Source organism: Sinohyriopsis cumingii, chromosome 8, assembly GCF_028554795.1.
Source record: "Sinohyriopsis cumingii isolate HCF-2022 chromosome 8, ASM2855479v2, whole genome shotgun sequence".
In the NCBI taxonomy this organism is placed as follows: domain Eukaryota; kingdom Metazoa; phylum Mollusca; class Bivalvia; order Unionida; family Unionidae; genus Sinohyriopsis; species Sinohyriopsis cumingii.
In genome coordinates, this window is record NC_142968.1 from 43,431,485 (window position 1) to 43,453,879 (window position 22,395).

At 34.6% G+C, this 22,395-nt stretch overlaps 1 protein-coding gene across 3 annotated transcripts in view; it reads left to right on the top strand.

Annotated features, from left to right (window-relative positions):
- Positions 1–22,395, top strand: part of LOC149793386 (fibrocystin-L-like) — a 165,494-nt gene that overhangs the window by 16,886 nt on the left and 126,213 nt on the right. For all 3 annotated transcript variants that reach the window (XM_089967366.1, XM_089967365.1, XM_089967367.1), the window contains exons 2-12: positions 1,729–1,803; positions 2,291–2,435; positions 5,860–5,968; positions 8,103–8,160; positions 9,766–9,859; positions 11,523–11,582; positions 14,907–14,980; positions 15,404–15,446; positions 19,777–19,847; positions 20,872–20,988; positions 21,640–21,729. In XM_089967366.1, coding sequence (XP_089823492.1) covers positions 1,729–1,803; positions 2,291–2,435; positions 5,860–5,968; positions 8,103–8,160; positions 9,766–9,859; positions 11,523–11,582; positions 14,907–14,980; positions 15,404–15,446; positions 19,777–19,847; positions 20,872–20,988; positions 21,640–21,729 — 936 coding nt within the window. The remainder of the gene's footprint in view (positions 1–1,728; positions 1,804–2,290; positions 2,436–5,859; positions 5,969–8,102; positions 8,161–9,765; positions 9,860–11,522; positions 11,583–14,906; positions 14,981–15,403; positions 15,447–19,776; positions 19,848–20,871; positions 20,989–21,639; positions 21,730–22,395) is intronic.

Genomic DNA, 22,395 nt, shown 5'->3' on the forward strand with positions numbered 1-22,395 from the left:
AAATTGTTTACTTGTAAATAAAAGATATTAGATTTAATGTATGTATGCAAAACACAGCCATTGAATGTATTTAAAAACCCTTGAATCATTTTAGCTGTACAGGATATGACATAGACCCTGATATTTTTTTTGGGGGGGTGTCGACATTTGACTGCATAATCAACTGTTGTGTAGCATGTTCCCTGGTCGACTGACTGACTGGGGAACAAGAGACCAAATATTCAGGAATATCTTGTACACTTGGAAGCCCGTATGAATGCTTTTCTGCAAATTAAAGATGTGCTAGTCAGACTTTGCATATTCAGATGTCTTTATTCAAATAAATTCAAATTCGGACACAAGCAAATGGATGTGCTTTCAAGTTCTGTTGACCCATATTTCATTTGGCTGGAATGTGATGGAAGTCAGGAATGCCAAAATTGAAATAAAGCTATTTAAACACTTTCTTAAATATTAGTATATTTTCTTCAATTTTTTAAAGATACATACTTAAAATTAATCCAATTCCAGCATTTCTGGCTTCCATTTTATACATATGGTCATCCGATTCCTGCATTCCTGGATTCCATTTTATACATATGGTCAGCATCACAAGACACCACAACACTATAGTTTGTTTCACACAGCTTTGTAACTTTTATCCTGTCTGTGACCAAATTATTAGGTCAGCATCATTAAATTTAGCTAAAAGTACCCACTTCGTTTCACATGAAGTATTTACACTGAAGTAGGTACATGTAACTACATTTAGGGACCCTGACATAAATATTTACCGAGTTACAGATAGGATAAAATCTGCAATGCTGCGTGGAACAAATTAAAGTGTAATCCCATTTCAATATTGTCACTGTCCCTCACCAACTTAATTCACACACAAATAACAACTTTGGTTCAGAGTTCGCTTATAAAAGAAATAAAGTGTTTCCAGCCACGACATAAAATATTAAGTTCTAGTGGCTTGATGTAATTGTTAAAAACGTTTCAACTTCAGCATGGCTAGATCACATGACTTACAGTCATCTATAAATAGAAACTGGCAAAATCCAAACCAAGCTGGTTCCCAACAAAAAAAACACATGATTATTTTGTTTTGAACAAGAGTAAATAAAAATGCAACTGATTTAGTGGTATTGGACCTGTAGTTTATTAAGTCAAATGACAACACTGACACAATGATCACGTCATAGTAAATAACTAATCTGTTACATATTATTGGGGGGGCCACCAGTGGCCGAGTGGTCTAAAGCGCTTTCTGTTACGGATCACTGCCATCTCACCTCTGTCTGCGTATGTTCGAGTCTCGGATTCGGCCAATGTGGGTATGTGAGGAAGCTTGCCAGTAGCTTCTCAAGGGTCAGTGGTTCTTTCCGGGGATTTTCCAGGTTCTTCCTCCACCATTAATACTGGCTGCCATGTATAGCCTGTTGTGTGCTGAAAAATGGCATTAAACCCTACAACAACAACAACAACATATTGTTGTCACTAGTACTGGTATTGCTGTTGCAGCAAATAAAATATTGAAATTTTGGACAGTTTTAACATCATCAAATTTTAATTCTTTAGTACAAGTACAGGAAATCATTGCAAATGCCTTACTAAAGAGCTGTTATTATTAGACCAGCATTAATTTTGGGTGCATTCTTCCTTCATTTTTTGTATTTAAATATGTTCAGTAAAATGTGTGCAGTCTTTACTATTCTACACAAGTTACATATATATTTCCTGTAGAACCTACAGTAACAGAAGTAACACCCCATTATGGGAGTTTGAATGGAGAGACAAGAATCACCATCTATGGAAAAGGTAAGAAAAAACTTTTGATTTGTAGATTACATCAGATTCAGGTGAGAATTTTATAATTTTGTATATACTTCATACTTGTCATAACAATTTGGATTTTTTAAAACAATATTTTCATTATATACAGAATGATCATAATATTGTAATAAAATTTAAGTTATTTTATTTTAAAAAATGCAGTTGCAGTGATAGAAATTATAAAATTCTGATTTAAATTTCTGTTCATTGTCTCTGTTGTTATCACCTATGGGATAATCAGTCTTAAATTACAGTTTTTATAAAAGTGACAAAACAATGAGATTTGTATGTGCTGATATATGAAAAGTTAGCAAGATATATTTTTCGTTAAGGTAAATCACATCTACAAGAAATAAAGATTTGATGGAAATAAAAAAGAGATGATACTCTGAGGGATCACGACAAGAACGTTATGGTTTTAACATTTGTTTTGCCTCCAACTGTAACTACATGTTGCAAAATTATATTTCAGGATTTGCTACTAATCAGTTCAACTTTGGAGATGGAAATTCCAACCTTGGAAACAAAGTTTCCCTGGTCTCCAACACAACAGAGTTTGAGTGCCGAGTCCATATCGATGGTTCCTTGGAGACCCAAATCATGTGTTATACTCCTAAGTGAGTTTTTTATGACTTAATTTAAGTAATTGTTGTTGTTGTTGAAATAGCCCTTCAGATTCTCCATTGTTCCCCCCCCCCCACCGTACATTTTTGAATATAGGCAGGATTTAATAAAACAAGAATGGTATAGCTTGATAATATGATGCATTTTGTTGATTTTAAAGCACGCTTACGAGAAATTATCATAAATCCACAATTGTATGTTCTAGAATATAACCAGCATCATGCTTCTAATATATCATTAAACTGGATGATGTTACACAACCTTCCATGTGGGTATTGAACCAGATCATGAGTAACACCTAAGTCAGTATTGTAACGGGGAGACTCAGATGTGTTACACTCGAAAGTGAATATTTCAAGAGACAGGGACCCAGTCCATATGTGACAATATCAAGAGTGTTACATTGTGACAAAGAGAATTTATTACATCCCAAGGGATGCTGACTTGAATGATACTAAAGTATATGTCAGTGTGGTCATGTATGCGCATTGACTCAAATTATTTATTGTTGTTCGAAAATTTAATACTAATTTAGCTTAATTAAAGTCTATTCAGTCCAGATTATTGAATGATCTGCATCGTAACTGCCTTAAACACTTCCAAACCAAAAAAATATTAATTGCTTTGGATGTGTACAGTGGTGGCCAAATACTAAACTGGGTCCAGAAAAATGGACTTTGGGTTGATCATAACAAATTCCAGGGTAGTACAAATTGTTTTACAGCTTTGCAGCTTTCATTGTAACATGACATTCAATTCACTTTGTACTGGATCACACCTTTAGCTTGACTTCATCCAAAAATGTCAGTTAAAATTAACATTTATTCGGTTTGTATTTATTGCATGTGTATATAATGACCTTACATGGAATATACATGCATGAGGATCAAGAAAATTGAATACTCTCCAATTTAAAAGTATGTGTAATCAAATTGTAAAATATTGCACCCATGACATAATGGTCAGTACTGATTGCCTACATGACCTATATGATTTAGCTTGATTATACGTGTCATTGGCTTAAGGCTCAAGGGGTTTTGAATCCTTAAGAGTACACATTGTTCAGATGATACTTACCTGATACATTCTATTTCTGATAATGCATGTATCGCGATACATTGTGTTTCAGCAGATATTAAATTATGAATGGCTACATTTCAACCAAATTTGGAAATGGTGTGTCATGAAATGTGTAATTTGAAAATGTACCTCTTACATGCTTTAATTATCACTGTTTATCCGGTGTATTACAGGCTTTGTTATAGGCATGTGATGTTTAACAAGAATTTTATATATATATATATATATATATATATATATATATATATATATATATATATATATATATATATATATATATATATATATATACTTGCTTCATAAAAGGCTAGTAAGCTTTACTGGTCACAAGCCAGAAGAGCTATGGGATGGCCTCTAGTCCATTATATGTTTGACCATTTGCAGATGTTTGTTATTGTTACTACACCTAACCTGCTTGGAGCATTACCAGGAGTCTTTACAAACACACTGATCCATTAGGGTCTAATTGTTCCAAGGTACAAATGGTGGTGCTCAGAAATTCAATATGGTCACCACAGCTGCCATCTTCAATGTCATATTATTGTTACTCCATCGGGAGGGATGGTCATATCACCATGGGTATTTTCACTACAAGACTTAATTTGATATCTAGCTAGACCTGAATGAAAATAGCACAGAATCTGACATCCAGTATTTACCATGAAACTTAAAATGTTGTCTTGTTGGTCCTATAGGAAAACTTCATATTATTACGTCTAGTTGATCCTAAAAGAAAATGATGCCAGTCTGACAGCTAATATGGTAACTAATGTAGTTTCATATAACTGTAGAAAATCTTGTGGTACTTGAGTTGGTGAAGTACTTAGGTTCAGTTGGGTGGACACCAGCTTGGGAGAAATTCTATCCAAACTTTAAAGCCAATTTCATGATCCTGGACAGAACAATCCTGTTTATTTGCAAAAGCCTGATTCGCAAATTGCATTGATAAGATTTGTCACTTGATGGACTCCGTAAAAGTGTATTATATAAGCTAGATATTATTCTCCTGAATCAGATACCACCGCATGCCAACGAGGAGATAAAATTTTGGTGACCAGAAAAATCAGCCAATTAGATATAGTTTCTTTGTGTGTATATATATATATATATACACTTTGATGGCATTGGGATGCAGTCAGTGCAGAGGTATATGTCTAGGAAGATATGAATTATGTAGCAGAATAATTGATTATGAATAATATTAATCATGTTCCTGTTACTACATGTTGGTCTAGGTGTTCAGCCATGTTAAGAATGCCTGGACTCCCATTTAAATAGAGATGTTGATTTCTTCCAGCTGTAGAGTATGTAATTGGTAAATGAAATAAATTACTCTATCTTTCCAATTAACATTGCTACTTGACAGCTTTTTATGAGATTAGAAGATTTTTATTATCCGACAAAGAGTATAGTGTTTATTGTCTTCTGTAGCAAGCACTTGTCTTGTTAGCATTTTCAAAAAGGAATGTCCAGTTTTCTCTTTTTGTTAGTATTTACATATCTTCTAATAACTAGATGTGGAGGATAGAAGTGCAGATGCTCTTCCTAAGAGATTCATCGAGCTGTCTCTTTATTTTGTGATCTGTCAGACTGCCCTCACTTCTGACTAAATATTAATTGCTAGAAAGTGATGACTGAAAGAATTTGGAGTTTTACCCTCTCATATGTGGGCAGATCTAATCACCCCAGGTCCCTGACTAGTTTCGATACTTTGTAACTCATCAGAGGGTATTGATTTGGCTGATTCATTTTTTCAACTAATCACTTTGCCTTAGCAGTGAAAGGTTTATATACCCCATTGTCACTGGTGCAGCTATTACTGCTACATATTAGGTCACATGACAATTGTATTGACACAACCTATTATTGTAGCACCCGGGTTTTGAATGATATCATGTTTTGCAGCTGGATTCAGCTAAAACTGATAGCATCATTTTTATAAGTTCTTGGTATGACTTGGCTGGGGTTTGAACTGCAGCCTCCTGCATCCAAGGCAGATGCTCTAACCAATTGGCCACCAGAGTGTTTTTTTTTATATAAAAAAGTTGTATATAAACAAAGTTTTGTAATGCGAATCAAAAGACTGCACAGGATAGTTCCATAGTGTTTGGAATATTATAAACAGTTGGATGTAATTGGAGTTTTTTAGTTAGCAATACCTGCAGCATCGCCACACAGATGACAGATCGGTATATAAAATAACTCTGGTTTTGAATTTGATAAGAAAAGGGGCCCCATTGGATTTAGGGATGGGACTTCTGCATAATTATGATAGTTAAGTCACAGATCAGCTTTCTTATAATATCTTCACACCTTAGTGTTCTTTCCTTTTTTCAGGGGTATGCCACAAGACACTTATTACCTTGCAGTGACTGTAGATGGAGTACCAGTGAAAGATAGTAATTACTGTAATGGAAACAAGTACTCCTGGAGCTGCCAGTACATTGTAAGTTAAATATTTGCTGCATCAGTGACATTTTTTATGGCGGGAATTAGGTGGACAATAGATTTGATATGTTTTTATAGTGGGAATTAGGTAGACAGTACATATTGCCATTTTTTATAGTGGGAATTAGATGGGCAATACATATGCCATGTTTTTTATGGTGGGAATTAGATGGGCAATACATATGCCATGTTTTTTATGGTGGGAATTAGATGGGCAATACATATGCCATGATCTTTTATGGTGGGAATTAGGTGTAAAATACATAAGGGCTGGTTACTGGAGATGCTTTCTTGGCTTGCTTATTGTACAGTTGTGAAACTGTGATATACATCAGATTTGAAAGAATCCAAGTCAGCAACAACTCCCATTACAGTCATTTCATGTAAACCAGATTTCTTACTATATATCCAGCCAGAATCGGATTAAAATATAAATGATTATGATTTACTTGCAGTCTTGATTAAATTATTTGTATTCATCCCCAGTTATCGGTTAAAAGTTTTGTTTGGCTCAGGATCAGAATGTGGGATCCTGTAGTTGTCAGTCTGACTGTAACCCTTGTGGGCCCCAAGTGGCCGAGTGGTCTAAAGTGCTTTCCATTACGGATCACTGCCATCTCACCTCTGTCTGCGTGTGTTCGAGTCTAGGATTCGGCCAATGTGGGTATGTGAGAAAGCCTGCCAGTAGCTTCTCGTGGGTCGCTGGTTCTTCCCATATATTAAAAAAGAAGCATGAATAATTCAGTTCCATCATGAAGTTTGGCATAAAATTATATGGCGTTTAGAAAAGAACTTTTAACAGGGCTTTCATTATTTTTTTTTTCAAATGGTCACTTAGACCCCTAAATAAAGGGTCAAAGAAAAAAAAAGATCCAAAAGGGGAAGTAGCTGGTTAGACATGATGGATCAATCAAGGAAGTCAAATAATACCTTATATAATAAAAAAGGAGAACTGATAAGTAACACACACACTGTTGCATGCACACACACACACACACACACGCTGTACTAGAAAATACATTTTGTTTCATATCTTGTCCCCATTTATCGTTAGTAACAACCATCATCTACTCTTTTTCTTAATAAATTCCTTTAACTGTTTTGTTCAAGCCATGAATATTTAATGTTTGATTTTATTCTGAATTGTTTTTGCATAAGTTATTTTGTTGAGTGAGTCACTTTTGTGATTCATTTTGCCTGGAAAATATATTTGCACTAGTGGTTGACTGTGATTTTCCACAGCAGATGTGTTACACATGTTACATTAGTGATCATTTGTGATTTGTTAGAATCTACTGCCAACTTGGGAAGACATAACATTTTCAGTCACCAATTTGTTATTTTTACATGTAATAAAATGATATTAGGAATGTTGGTATTATTTTGTGATTTTAGGGATCTGTAGTACCAACAGAGCAGTGTCAGGGCTATCTCTATCATTTTTGCAATCTCTCTACCCACCAATGCACTAGTCTCTTTCCCTGTCAGGGCCCCGAGTGGCCGAGTGGTCTAAAGCGCTCACCATTACGGATCACTGCCATCTCACCTCTGTCTGCTTGGGTTCGAGTCTTGGATTCGGCTAATGTGGGTATGTGAGAAAGCTTGCCACTAGCTTCTCATGGGTCGGTGGTTCTTTTCTGGGTTTTCCCAGGTTCTTCCTCCACCATTAATACTGGCCGCCATGTATAACCTATCGTGTGCTGAAAAATGGTGTTAAACCCTACAGCAACAACTTTCCCTGTCCTTAGGGAGTTCATTTTTTAGTAAAGCTTTCATGGCATGCATTTTATCCACATGACAACTTTTTCCTTCTCATCCGATTGTTATCATGTGGTTTTATCAGGGTTATGTCTGGATATGATTTCAAGGTATTGTATGTTATCAAAATAACGATTCTGAGCTAAATTACATTTTCTTCAGCCAGTGAAATCGGGTCTTTTAAAATAGTATTGCTTCAAATTGGTGTTGCCACGATTTTGTGGAGGACAATTTGGTTTCATAAATGACAGCCTTGTAATCTAATATTCTTCCTCATTGACAAGCAGACTGCTATATGTGTACACATCATTCGGTACATAATTACAGTAGTTTATGGTTTGTACTTTCTTGACTTCTTTATATTTCTTTTCCAGCCCAGGTTTTGGAACACACCTTTGATACAATACATTTATCCAACCTCAGGATCTCCAGGTGAGATAGACATGAAATATGCTCTCAACACACTTATTAAAGCTATGGCAAATGGATATCTGTTGGACATTTATATGCCTCTGATGATTAAGAGTGAATCGATTAGGACACAGATTCTCCAAGGAAACTAAATTTGACAAATTGAGGCAAAAATAGTTATGTATGTCAATATAAGAAAGCCTCATTTGATGATACATTTACAGCGAATATAAGATATTTGTCTTTAAAGAAGTTTGGTAGGATGGTCTTTTATCTGTCATCCAATGTCTGTCTGTCTGTTAGCACAAGATTTTATCATTACTCTTTCGATACTACTTGGAGGATTTCCATGAAACTCTAAAGGTTTAGTTGATCCTAAATGAAAATGGTGCTGTTTAGCTGTCCAATATGGCTGCCACAGCAGCCATCTTGACAATCTTGTTACTGCTACTCCTACAGAATGGATAGACATATCAACATAGAGTTTTCACTGAAAGACTTCTTATGATGTGTGGTTGGTCCAAAGTGGAATTAATGCTTGTTATTGCTACTCCTTCTGAACTGAAAATAATATTATCACGCAGTCTTCACCAGAAATGTCTTATGGTGTCTTTTTGGATCTAAATGAATGTGATGCTGCCTGGACATTACTACTGTGGCTGTATTGAAAATATTGTTATTACTACTCAACCTGAATGGATTGTCATATGACCATCAGGTTTTCAATTAAAGACATCTGATAATTTCTAGTTGGTCATAATGAAAATGATGCTAATGAGACTTCGAACACCGTGCAGATCTTGTTATTGTTACGACTCCTAAATGGAAAGTTTTATCAGCATGAATTTTTCATCAAGACTTTTATGATGTCTCAGTTGATCATAATTTAAAATTATGTTGATCTGAAATCCAATATTTGACCATCAAAGCCACAGTTTTGACAAATTATTGCTACTCCTCTTTGATGAGAAGTCGTATCTTTATTGAGTTTATATCAAAAGACGTGTTATGATGTCTCAGATTTTCACATTTTTCTTGATCTGATATCCATTATGGCCACCATCTGCCATCTTTAAATCTTATTGCTACTCCTCCTTGATGACACATCATATAGCATTGGGTTTTCATTAGAAGACGTCTTATGATGTCTGGTTGGTGCTAATTAAAAATGGTACCAGTTTGATTTCCAGTATGGCCACCATGACATCCATCTTGTAAATATTCTGAATGCTACTCCACCTAAATGGAAAGTCATCTCAGCATGTTTGTTTTTTTTACCAGAGGACAAATTATGATACGTAGCTGGTCCTGAATGAACATAGTGCTGATCTTACCTCAGATATAGCTGCCATGATGAGCATATTGAAAATTCATTTACTAAGTCGTCTGAACGGATGGGCATATCATTATGAGTATTGGTGTAGAAATGGAAAGACAATGAAACTCATTTATAAAATGACTGTACATGTCGATTTTGAGCCTTCAGGATATCTTGATTAAGGAGAAATAACGATGAAAAGATTTTAAAGATGGCTGCCATGGTAGCCATATTGGATGTCAGAAATAAATGTCATTACTTCATCCAGCATTACCTGCATTGTGATGGATTTATTACAATTCTTTCAGGAACCATTGTGAAGATGTATGGACGAATCTTCACAGATAGATTTGGAAGCAATATTGACCTGAGCTCAAATGGATTAGAACAAAAAGTTCTTCGGTAATAATTTTACTAGCTCATGCGTTTCAGTTACCGTGAATTTATTTGAAATAAATTTCAGACTTTTTACATCAAACTTTTTTATGGTTGAAAATGAAATAGAACAGAAGATATTTGTTAGTTTGTGAAAGAACTCCTGTTTTACTTGCATTGTACAAAGAGGGAGTAATTTTAAAGTGATATGCTGGTTGCATAAAGCAAACATTTGTATTCTTTCAGTAAGTGGATACCAACATATGAATATCAAAATGATAAGGAATGATTTGTAGGGATTGTCAATTTTAGTAGATCTTGTACATTTTGCATACATGTTCCATAGTTTTGCAAATTATTGAGGGACTAAATATGCTTGTTGCATTAATTTCTGGCAAATTAATGAGGGACTAAATATGCATGTTGCATTAATTTCTGGCAAATTAATGAGGGACTAAATATGCATTAAATCATGTCCTGGATTTCAGTGTCTTTAAAATATCAGAAATTAATTTTCCTTGGTAAATTCTCACAAAATTGTATTCTGATGAAAAGTTTGTGATTTTTCTGTTTACCCTATCCATTCAAAACAAACACTCAGTGATCATAAAGGTGTATATGATTTATAATTAATTGATTGATGCATGTACATTACTCTGTGGATGCATATTTCCATGATAAAAAATATATATAATTATCATGCATGGGAGGTTAATCCCAAGAAGGACTATTCCTAGCATGGTTATGTCCCCTGTTATTGATGGGACTAACTTGAAACCTACACAAGTATTAGCTTTCCAAGAAGTTTGAAAACAGTACATTATTGGGTTTGGAAATAAAAAAATAAAAAATGACTTAGTTGTAGGGGGCGGGAGAAGTGGGTCATGTAGCGAGAATATTCTTTTCGTGTTAAGCCGGCTTGGGAAAACATTAAGCTGGTCTTGATTGTTTTGTCATTGTTGAGTATAAGAAGATTTTGAGGAGTAAAGCAAAACTCTAGTCACATACATCTGTAAGGTATATGTGGCAGAACTCTAGTCACATACATCTGTAAGGTATATTAGCCTAACCCAAGTGACATCTGTAAATTACATGTAACCTAACCCGCATCATGTTCATGCACTAATGAAAGCTGATAAAAATAGGAATTAGGAATGTATTGTTCTCTTCTTCCTTCTTATATACATTCCCATGACAGTATCGTGACTCTGTTGCCATACCTCCCACATGACTAGGTCACAACACAATCCACCTGACTTAATCATCCAGTAGAAAATTATCCCAAACTATAAGCAAGTTCATTAAATAGAACTTGATCCCAAATTAACAACCTGTTTGTAGCTCATTACCTTAAAATAAAATCGGCAATCTTGAAAATTGTTTTAGTATGTAATATCTTGTCTTCAGATGATTGTTATAATCAGTGATCTTGGAAAATATTAAACACACAAAATAGATATACATAACAATTGTTTGTCTTATTCTTTGTAACATTTATTGAGCAAAGAATTGTTTGTCCTGACCTTTTTAACATCTAAAGAACAATTAATTGTTTGTCTTGATCTTTGTAACATCTAAAGAACAATTATTTGTTTGTCATTATCTCTTTCACAACTGATGTCTATATGGTTATTGAACATTACCATTATTTGTTCCTGCACTAATTTGATGCACATATATTTTTATCTAGGGTCTATTCAGGACCACAGTTGTGCAGCTTGAAAGACACAGATGCCATTGCTGACACTTTGTAAGTAACAATCTCCTAATTGTTAAGTACTATGTATACTCACATATAAGTCCTAATTGATAAGTATCATGTATAATCAGATATAAGCCCTAATTGATAAATACTATGTATTCTCACATACAAATTAGGTCAAACAGAAAACAACATAGACCTTTAATCTGCCATTGGATAATGCCTTGGCAGATCTGGGTCTTTATTTGTTCTACTGACGAATTCTAACAAACAGCATTGACCCATATCTACTGGCACATTAGGTGATTGCAGATCTGGATCTATGCAGTTTGCATTTGGGTTTTACTTGTATGTGATTATATGCAGTAGATTAATAGTCTATTTTTGTTTCAGATTTCCCAACTTTTCAACCAGAAGTTCTTCTTGAAATACATTTACTTGATTATAATTCATTAGGAGTACAAACAGTGCATTACAATCCAGCCCTCCCAACTTTGTTTTACCAACAAAAATGTTAAACATTGTCTTCGTACCTATGTGAAAGTTAGATAAGAGTGAACTTGATAGAGGAATTAGTGCCAAATCGTTTCCATATGTTTGCTACTTTTTCCACTTTTGCTAGGAGGCAAATTCTTTTGAGAGACTTGCAAAACTGATATCTTTTACCTCTTCACTATTCAGCCTTGTGAGTTTCTCACACAGGAAAGGGCTTCAGGTATGATTTTCTCAACAGGAAGGACCTTTAGGTGGCAAGGTGGCCTAAGGTACTTGTTAGTATAACATATTACATTACTGGGTCATTCAGCAACTTTTAAAGGACATGGTCACTCTACTTCCACCTGATTTGCATGAGGAAAACTTTCTGTAAGCTGATGCTGTCACTAATTTGTATTTCTCATGAGATTTGGAAATTTCACTGTCTGCTGGATAAACAGATGTAACTTATTCCATTGTCTTATATATTCTTCATTTGCATTAAGATTGGGGTAATGTATTTTAAGAAGATATAAATTTTTGGAGTAAAATTTGTACACACATACCCAATAATAACATGGGCACACCTTCCTAACCTCCCCAGTTACATGTCTGCTCTAGTACTAACTGACATATGGAGGAGATTTAGCACCAATCTCATATTCCAAGGTGAAAATCACTCTTATCTGACTTCAGCCTAGATCAGCAGACAAATTGAAGCACTTCATTGCAAAAAGTGGCTTGGGAGGGTTGATTCGATGTGAAAAGCAAGCTTGGGAGGGTTGATTTGTGAGGTAGTGATTGTACTTCTAATGTATTATGACTACTTAAGTATTATCGAGGAACAATTTTAGTCCAATAATTGGTTTCTCATCACCTTAGAGATTCATTTGGCGAATTATATCGGAGATTTAATTTGCTTTAAATTCTATTATATATGTGTAGTTATTAACATGCTACCAATAATAATAAACAAATGTGTCTTCTATTCTCAATCCTTGATAAGAAATTTGCTAATTAAAAGAATGAATTTTCTGTTCTATTTAATAAAAGCTTTCTTCTAGTTATAGCTTTTCATATTTAGAGTAAGGTAAGCTATAATTTGGCCTTTCATAAGAATAAATATACTGTAGTAATGGGCAATAAGAATATAAGGAAACTGACCAAAACTAACCCATTGTAACATAGTTTACGGCAGACTGACCACATATTTTTGTCCTGTTAAAGCTGTTCTGATACTGCTTTAAGCTTTTGATACTGGTCATCTCTATCAGGTACTTAAAATTTTTGGTCCCGACAGTGCCCAATGGATGTATGCCTGCATGCAAAACATTATACCGGATATTTTTATAACTTATTGAATGCTAGTTGTATTTTGAATATCAGCACCTTGTGTTTGTATGGTAAATATTTCATCTTTTTTGAACTCTTTAAATGTATTTTGTTGTTGATCTAATTTTAACTCTACTGGTAATAGACCAGAATAGCTTATAGGATAATCTATTGTCTATTGTCTGTCCATCCAGTAGTGCAAGTTTGTTGCCCCTACTCCTTCTTAACTACCTGGAGGATTACCATGAAACTTTACACATATATTCATCCCATTATCTAGTTGGTGCAAATGAAATGGTACTGCTTGGACATCCAGTATGGCTGTCATAGAGGCCATCTTGTTATCTTTACTGCTTCTTAATGGATGGTCGTATCACATGAGGTTTTCACTAAAAGACTTCTTATGTTGTCTACTTGGTCTTAAATGAAAATGGTGGTCATCAGATGTCCAGTATGGCTGCTGCAGTGGTCATTTTGAAAAAAAATTATTGCCACTTCCTACATATCAACATGGGTTTTTTGCTAAAAGACTTATTATGATGTCCAGTTTGTCCATATTAAAATGGTGCCACAGTGATGCCCAGTATAACAGTCAAAATACTTTTAATGATGTCTGCTTGGTCTTAAATGAAATGGCGCTGATCTAATGTCTAGTATGGCCACCATAGTGGCCAGCTTAAAAAATCTTGTTATTGCTACATATTATCATGAGGTTTTCACTAAAAGACTTCATATGATGTCTTGTTGGTACTAATAAAAGTGTGCTGATCTGACATTCAATATGGCTACCATGGCAGCCATCTTGAAAATCTTTTCATAGTTATTTCTCCTAAGTCGATAGTCATATCAGCATGGGGTTTTAACAGAAAGACTTCTCCTGATATCCAGTTGGTCCTAAATGAAAATGATCCCAAACTGATATCTAATATGGCCATCATGGTAGCCATCTTGAAAATATTATCATGACTCTACTGCAACAGAAAGTCATATTGATGGGTGATTTTCTCCCAAGACTTCTTATGATGTCCAGTTCATTGTTGTTGAAGTTATATATGATTGGCAGAGCAGCAATATTGAAAATCTTGTTATTGCTACTCGTCCTGAATGGAAAATCATATCTTGAAAATACTGTTCTCTATTCCTCTCCCAGTGGGTGGCTTTATCAACATGAGGTTTTCACAAATACACTTCTCATGATACCTAGTTGGTCCTGAATGAAATTGTTGTCAGTTGTACATCCAATAATGCTGCCATGACCACTGTCTTACAAAACTTGTCACTACTCCCCATGAATGGGTGATCATTATGACATGGGTTTTCGCTAAAAGGTTTCTAATGTTTGATTTGTCCTAAATGAAAATATTTTTGAGCTGAGATTCAATATGTAAACCACAGCAGCTAATTTAAAAACCTTGTTATCACTGTTGAGTATCAGAGATGGTTTCAACGCTCGACAGTTAAATGGCAGAAATGGTTTTATCTTGAATTCCTGGGGAAAAAATTATGTTCAGAAGAACATCAGTCCCTTCATGGGACTCTTGCTTATTTTTCTTACTATTTTGCTAGCTATGGAATACAGTTGAGCTCAGAGACCAGTACATGGGGATACATGAAGTGTAAAATGGGAGGAACATACGTTGGTGAGTTGGAATTTAACCTTTATAGACGGATTTACTTGTAAAATACAAGGATGATAATTTCCATACATTCAGCAATTAATTTGTATCCAATTATTTGGCATTGTATTAATAATTAGTTTAAATATAATCTTTATATGTATTTATAATGAATTGAATTGTGTAAGGAATATCATGTTCGATAGGAAAGTTTTATAATTTGACGTGATTCAAGTAGAATTTACTTCTCACTTTTAAATTCAGGATTTTACACATATCTAGAATTTAAAAAATGTATATATTCAATTATACATTTTTAATTAAGCTATTGTGGGGTGAGGCTGTATTTAATGACTGCAATATTTGTCCATATATGTGTTTTTTATGTATTAAAATTAGAAAATTGCACGAATGTGCTTCATCACTTGCTTTAACTTTTTTCAACAGGTAACTTGAATACCAGTTTCATAATTGAAGCACCCTATGGAAGGTAATGTAAACAAATATATTTTCTGTATTAAAATTTGTGGCATTTCTTCCATTTGATGTTAACCATTAAAACATTTCCTAGTAGCATAGATTTCCATCCTGAGTAAGGGTTTGACAAATTTAAAAAATATGATGGATTAAAAAAATGCCTAGGTTAATTTAAGAATCCCTGAGAAGGTACTTTTCTTATACTGAAAATGAAGGGAGGAAAACACCCCAGCCGTTTTGATCAGAAAGGGAGGAATCAAACTATAGAGAGAATTCACGAGGACATCAGAGTGGGACTTCAAAATATTGTATTTGATTTTGCATGTTTTCTTAATTTTTGTGTGCAGTACTCATGAAATTAAAATGAATCTCACAATTATACATCCTGGAAAAGACCATTCTGTGACATTATCAGGTGTTGATCAGAATGGTTTGGTTTGGTTTTGAGGGTTTAACTTGAAATGCAAGTAGAAAACACATTTTGGGGGCTACATCTGAATAAATCCAAATAAATCTGCTTCAAAGAGAATTTTTTTCATTTAGTTAGTCTGATGCCTAGTTTTGTTAGAAATGTCATTTTTCATTGGCTATTTCACACGTGCATGTGCAGAGGGGCATAGATGTTTTTTTGGGGAGGCATGTTTTTGCTTATTGGACCCATTATTTTTGTATCCTGGTCAAGTTTTATTCCAAATCCAGAACTTATCCTACTTTTTGAAAAGGTTTGCCAGTGTGCAGTTCAGTCCAGTCTGCCGAATCTGTGTCCAAAAAGTATAGAATCCAGACAGAAAATTTTATTCCAACAATGGGTGAATATTTTGTGGGGAAAAAATTGGGTCTAAAAAAATATGCTTTCTCTCTGTATTTTATAATGTGAGTAGAAAGTCCAGATTTTGTTGGTATCATTGTAAAGCTACATCTGTCTACTTTTCTGTAATACCACCCACTTTAGTGTATCTTGATACTGTGGGGCTGAGAAATAGGGCACTACCTCATAATACATAAACGTGGTGCCATGGGTTAATGAATTAATGCTGTTTTTTAGCGCATGATTGTTTAGACATGGTAGGTAGTATATCTGTTGGAGCAAGAACTTGGGGGGGGGGGGGCGCGGGGGCCCTGGGAATAACTACCAACCCATGGGAAGCTTCTGGCAAGCTTCTGCCCATGCGAACAGAAGTGAGATGCCCATGATCTGTCAAGGTGAGCACCTAAGACCACTGTCTCCATCAGAATTTGTAATATTAAGTGAGGGCTTTGCACTCTACATGCATGCCTTTGTGTGCACAAAGTTTGAGAAAGTATTCTTTCATTCAAATTTCAAATGGTAATGTACACTGGTAAAGTTAATTATAAAGAACTGAATAGTGTATAAATATTTAAACTTAGTTTTGTTTGTTTGCTATGTATTTTCTTCTTCAAATACCTCATTCAGTCATAATATCTTTGGAATATATTACTACTACCTTGCAAATCAAGCCATCCTGAACTTAAATGTTTAGCTATGAAAGGTAGAGGTTCTCTGCCCACATAGGTGGGAGTTAGATAAGACTGATCTCCCCTTAGATAGTAGAATTAGTGCCAAATCCTGTTCATACTTAGCTACAACTACTGCTTATTCAAGGTAGGTTGCTCCATAGGTACCTCACAAAAATCCAGTATCAAGAGTTACTTGTATGCGAAAACGGAGCAGGTTGGAGGATTAAACTGAAACTGAAACAAACTGTCTAAGTTTACGAGTAATGGTGTCACATCTCAGCAAATGGAAAAACTTCACTTGGCTTATAACAAACGTTCTCTTCTATCCTTTAGTAATAACAGTTTGTATGGAGGCAAGCATGGCAGGCCATTGGATTGTGGCCTATTCAGCATCGACTATTGCACATCAGACTTCAAGAAATGAAGGCCATTTAATTGGTGGCAGGACACAATTTATGAAAAGGTCTTACTCATTCTATTGACAATTTCACGATGGTGAATTATCACAGATGGCAGGGGGGCCAAATTCCCAGACCTCTGCCTCCTGGTTTGGTATTTTCTAGACTGGTGTCTACACATTCAAGTTCAGCATATTCTTGGCCAACAAAATTTATTATTGGCCTCGTACCAAAGGAATCACTATATTTAGTTGTATTGGGATCTGCTGGGATTGACCACTGGTAGATCAATCTGCAACTAAATATATCAGTGGCCTCGTTCTGAAGGAATCAACTAGTATTTAGTTGTATTGGTATATGCTGGGATTGACCACTCAGGTAGAGCAATCTGCGACAAGGTGGAATGTAAAACTCACCCTTTGTCTCTACAGTCCCAGATTAGAAGTCCTGGGCAGTTGATGCTCTTACATGGATTGCAATGGTTTAGACAGCTACCCTTATCTTCCATTGCCTCTGATGATGAAGAGCTTGCAAAAAGGCAAGGAAATTAAAGTTCTGCCTTATCCTGACTGCTTCTCTCAAGTGGTAAAACTCATAGATAAATGATTTTTTAAATATGGCAGTGGAATTCAACAAAAGTCTGGTCCTTTTCTTGCCTGCTTTAGCAACTTTGACAGCGAGAGTTTCATTTTAACCCAGATATGTTGTACCTGCAAATCGAGATCTTACCGGAAAAACACTCAGAGAAACATTTCTTAGAGAAAGTGGTGGAGTGAATCACTCAGGCATATGAGAAGTGGAGAATTTACTCACAGTGGTGTGAGGAAGGACATGTTTCTCCACTTAAGAAACTCTGTACCCTTAGTAGGTAACAATATCAGATTTGTTGCATCACCATGGAAGGGTGGATATAAGACATACAAACACCTCTGCAACCTTCTGGGAAACTTTCATTTGTTGTAATGGAAAGCTTTAACACTGTGCCAGAAATGAAATCTACCATGTATTTGACATTATTGAGTAAGGTAGCTTTTGAGCCGTTCTTGAAGTCAGTGGTAGTAGAAGTCAAGTTCATGGTTTATCTCTTGTATAAGACATTCTTCCTACTTGTCTAATCTACAGCAGGTATGATCAGATAAATAAATTGCCAGTCGGCCCAGACTACCTACAGTTCCTTCAGGATGGTTCAGTTTAACTCATGATAGCCCCTGCCTTCATTGTCAGGAACAGACTCCAATTAATGGGCAATCAGTCTTTTGTGGTGAAACCGCTTTTTATGTTGGACACTTTGTCACAGGAACTCTTCAGGGCCTGGTGAGAGTTTTGAAGTGGCGGCAGGTACATGAATCAAATCTGTGTGAAGAGGGAGATCTTGTCTATTTGTACCTTTGAAAGAAGGAAAGGTTGATACTTAAGATTAGGCTCTATAGTCAACTAGGCAATTTATTATGCATTCAGAAAATTAACGTAAGATAAAATGAGGTTATCACACATTTCATCACACATTTCATCTATTCAGGCTAGAACAGTTGCCACCAGCACGTGAAAACGGCTGTGCCATGAGCAGTTTGACATAAAATTCTAAGTCTGTAACAATATTATAGAAGTTGTAGGAGGTTGGTCAGAGATGACTTGCGTTACGTTTACATCTGAAATCTTAAATAGTGAAAGGCAAAGTTAGACCTGTTTGGACCTATAGTAGCAGTACAACAAGCAATTCTGAAAAGATAATAGCCATGAATAAGGTTGATTTACAATAGTAAAATTATATGATTGAAAAATACTTTGTTAGTCATAATAAATAATAATAATAATAATAATGAGGACTTTATGTAGCGCCTAATCTTTAGAAGCTCTAAGCGCTTTACAAAATTAGACAAAATGTATAAGATAAAAAACATATAATGATATGATTACAAAAACAAAACCATGAAATTAGAAAACATTAAAAAACATGCTGAGAATATTTAAGGTAGGAATGCAGTATATAATGGCGTTCAAACAACATCTTGATAATGAGGAAAATGAGGTGCAAGTCATCCCCTTCCTTGTGAAAAATAATCATAATTTAATGTCCACTATGACTCAAACTTCAGTGGATTTTATAATGGTTTGGAGATTGCTCTTGTGACAGATGCCAGGTCAATGCATAGCAGAATTATTTATAAGAAATGGTTATGTTTTGTCAGATTTTATTGAAAGAAATTATATATCTTAAACACAGGGTAGAAAGAATAACAAATATTATGCAAAAGAAACTGGAAAACCCTAACAGTAGAGGCTTAATGTAGTGAAAGGTTCCCAGTAATAATCAAAAATATATGCAGCGCAGAAGGCAGCGGTAGTAGAAGAATACAAACAACACTTTCTTTTTTCTAACTTTTGTTAGGGATATGAATTCATATTTGTTTTTTTGATCAGTTGTTTGTTGTAATGAGAGTTCTATATGCTGGGTTTATATTACAGATCTCTTCCTGATAGCACCACACTGAAGATCTTCAATGATGACAATATTGCTATGTTTCAAGCTTACACAGGTAAATATAGTACATTTTTGGTGTGACAGGATTGCCATTCTTCAGGCCTATACATAGGTAATCTTGTACCTTTTGCGTGTGACAGGATTGCCATCTTTCAAACCTTCACAGGTTGTCTTGTACCTTTGTGGAGTTTGCCTTGTTTTAAGAGGTCTAAATGAAATATTTATTTTCCAGAGATTATATACCTTGATTCAGTGGTACCTAGTCTCGTCATTTTTATCAGGTATTTTCATCAGGAACAATTTGATTCATTCTTGCAAAACTGTATGTATAATTTAATTTTAAAATTAAGTTTCAATACATATTTATTTTATGAATATAAGTATTATGCATTCCATAATTTTTGTAAATATGAGTTGAGTTCTGATGAAATGTTGAACATATGTCAATACTGTATCAAGGTATAATATATTTTTTTGTTATTTTTTGTTAAATGTGCATTATACATAATAAAAATATTAATAAAACTTTATCTCTATTTATTCATAAATGATATATATATACATACATATATATATATATATATATATATATATATATATATATATATATATATATATATATATATATATATAATGAGGGAGGGATAAATGGATGGATAGATATATAGAGAGAGGGAGGGGGGGAGGGATGGAAGATTGGATTGTTGACCTTAGGATTATTTTGTGTGTAGATGTATGTGAAAATAAATAGGCTTATAAAGCAGAGAGTGAACAGAGTGATTGATAATTTGGATATTTAAATGGTGAGACCCATAGTTATTATTACAGTTGTCAAAATTGAATTATATTTCAGTATAATCAATATAGGACCAATCGTTACAGTTATCCACCTTTTAGCAGTGGTATAAATTGGCATCTTAGTTTCTTGATACAGTTCAGAGTTGATTTCATAAATGTATTTGTATTGAATCATTTTAGAGTGAAGTTGATATTAGATTATATTAGAACCCTTAATAATGATGAACCATCATGCAGATTATGTCAAAGGACTGAATTCTCTTACATAATTTTTGTTTCAGAAAGCACATCCATCTCTCCTACCTCAGGTAGCACAGAGGGGGGCCTTCTATTGACCATATATGGCAAGTACTTTGATGAGCATCCCCCTTATACTAAGGCCAGGGCCTATGTTGGGGGTAAGTACAGTGTACAGAAGCAATTTTAATTATTTATATTCTATACTATTAATGTAATGTATTTGACAATTTGAGTAACATTAAGTGTATGATTCTATTCATTTATTTCATGCCAAAAAGCTTGACTGATCGATTCCATTCAGTGTTCCTGTGTTTCATGCCAGAAATCTTGACTGATCGATTCCATTCAGTGTTCCTGTGTTTCATGCCAGAAATCTTGACTGATCGATTCCATTTAGTGTTCCTGTGTTTTATGCCAAAAATCTTGACTGATCAGTTCTATTCAGTGTTTTTGTGTTTCATGCCAGAAATCTTGACAGATCGATTCCATTCAGTGTTCCTGTGTTTTTTGCCAGAAATCTTGACTGATTGATTCCAGTCGGTTTTCCTGTGTTTCATGCCAGAAATGTTGACTGATTGATTCCATTCAGCCTTCATGTCCTTCATGCCAGAAATGTTGACTGATTGATTCCATTCAGCCTTCATGTCCTTCATGCCAGAAAACTTGACTGAACTAATTACAATTTGACTTGATACTTGAATTTTTATAAAATTGAAAATGTAAGCTCAAATTGAATACAAACAGATGATATAACTGATTAAACCAAAATTCTTTTCTAATCTCAAATCTGGTTTCTCTCTATTTTCCAGGAACTGTATGCGTAGTCAAGGAGGTGCAGGACACTTACCTTAAGTGTGAAGTGGCAGCATCACCATCTGTCCTGAGCTCTGATTTTACAGGTAAAAGACTAATCAAAGACTGATTTTACAGGTAAAAGACTAATCAAAGACTGATTTTACAGGTAAAAGACTAATCAGAGACTGATTTTTATGATGCATTAATAAAGCATTCAAATTTTTGTAAAATGTATATTGAACAAATATTGCTAAAAGAATACCATCAAGTTTAGAAAGGCACTTAATGGGGTCAATGTACCAATTGGTCTTCTGTTTGTATATACTAAACTGAATGTAGCTTTGAGTGTAAGTTTATTTCTTTTTTAACTGGCACCAAAAATCCTCATTTTCAGTCCTTTATGTTATATATCATTTTAAAGAATTTCAGCTTCTTTGCTTTTATCTTCGGTCTTGTAGTACTACATGTTCATGTTTATTTGGAATGGAATTTTCTTCTTGAGTTAATTTGCAATGCTTTCTATTAACACGATTAAAAGTTAACTTTTAATCAGCACTGTATAATTAGTATTGTGCTGTTATGCCATTAAATCTTTGAAATATTCAGATTCTGCTATTGTTGCATCAGACCTATTCAGTTAGTATGCAAAACTTTTGTTTACTCAGTAACTTTTATAATATGCCAACTTTTTATCCATAGATCTGTTTAACTTTTTACTACATACACTGCTGTTGGGCAATTCTGTGCACCTAAGGTTTCCGTCTCCAATA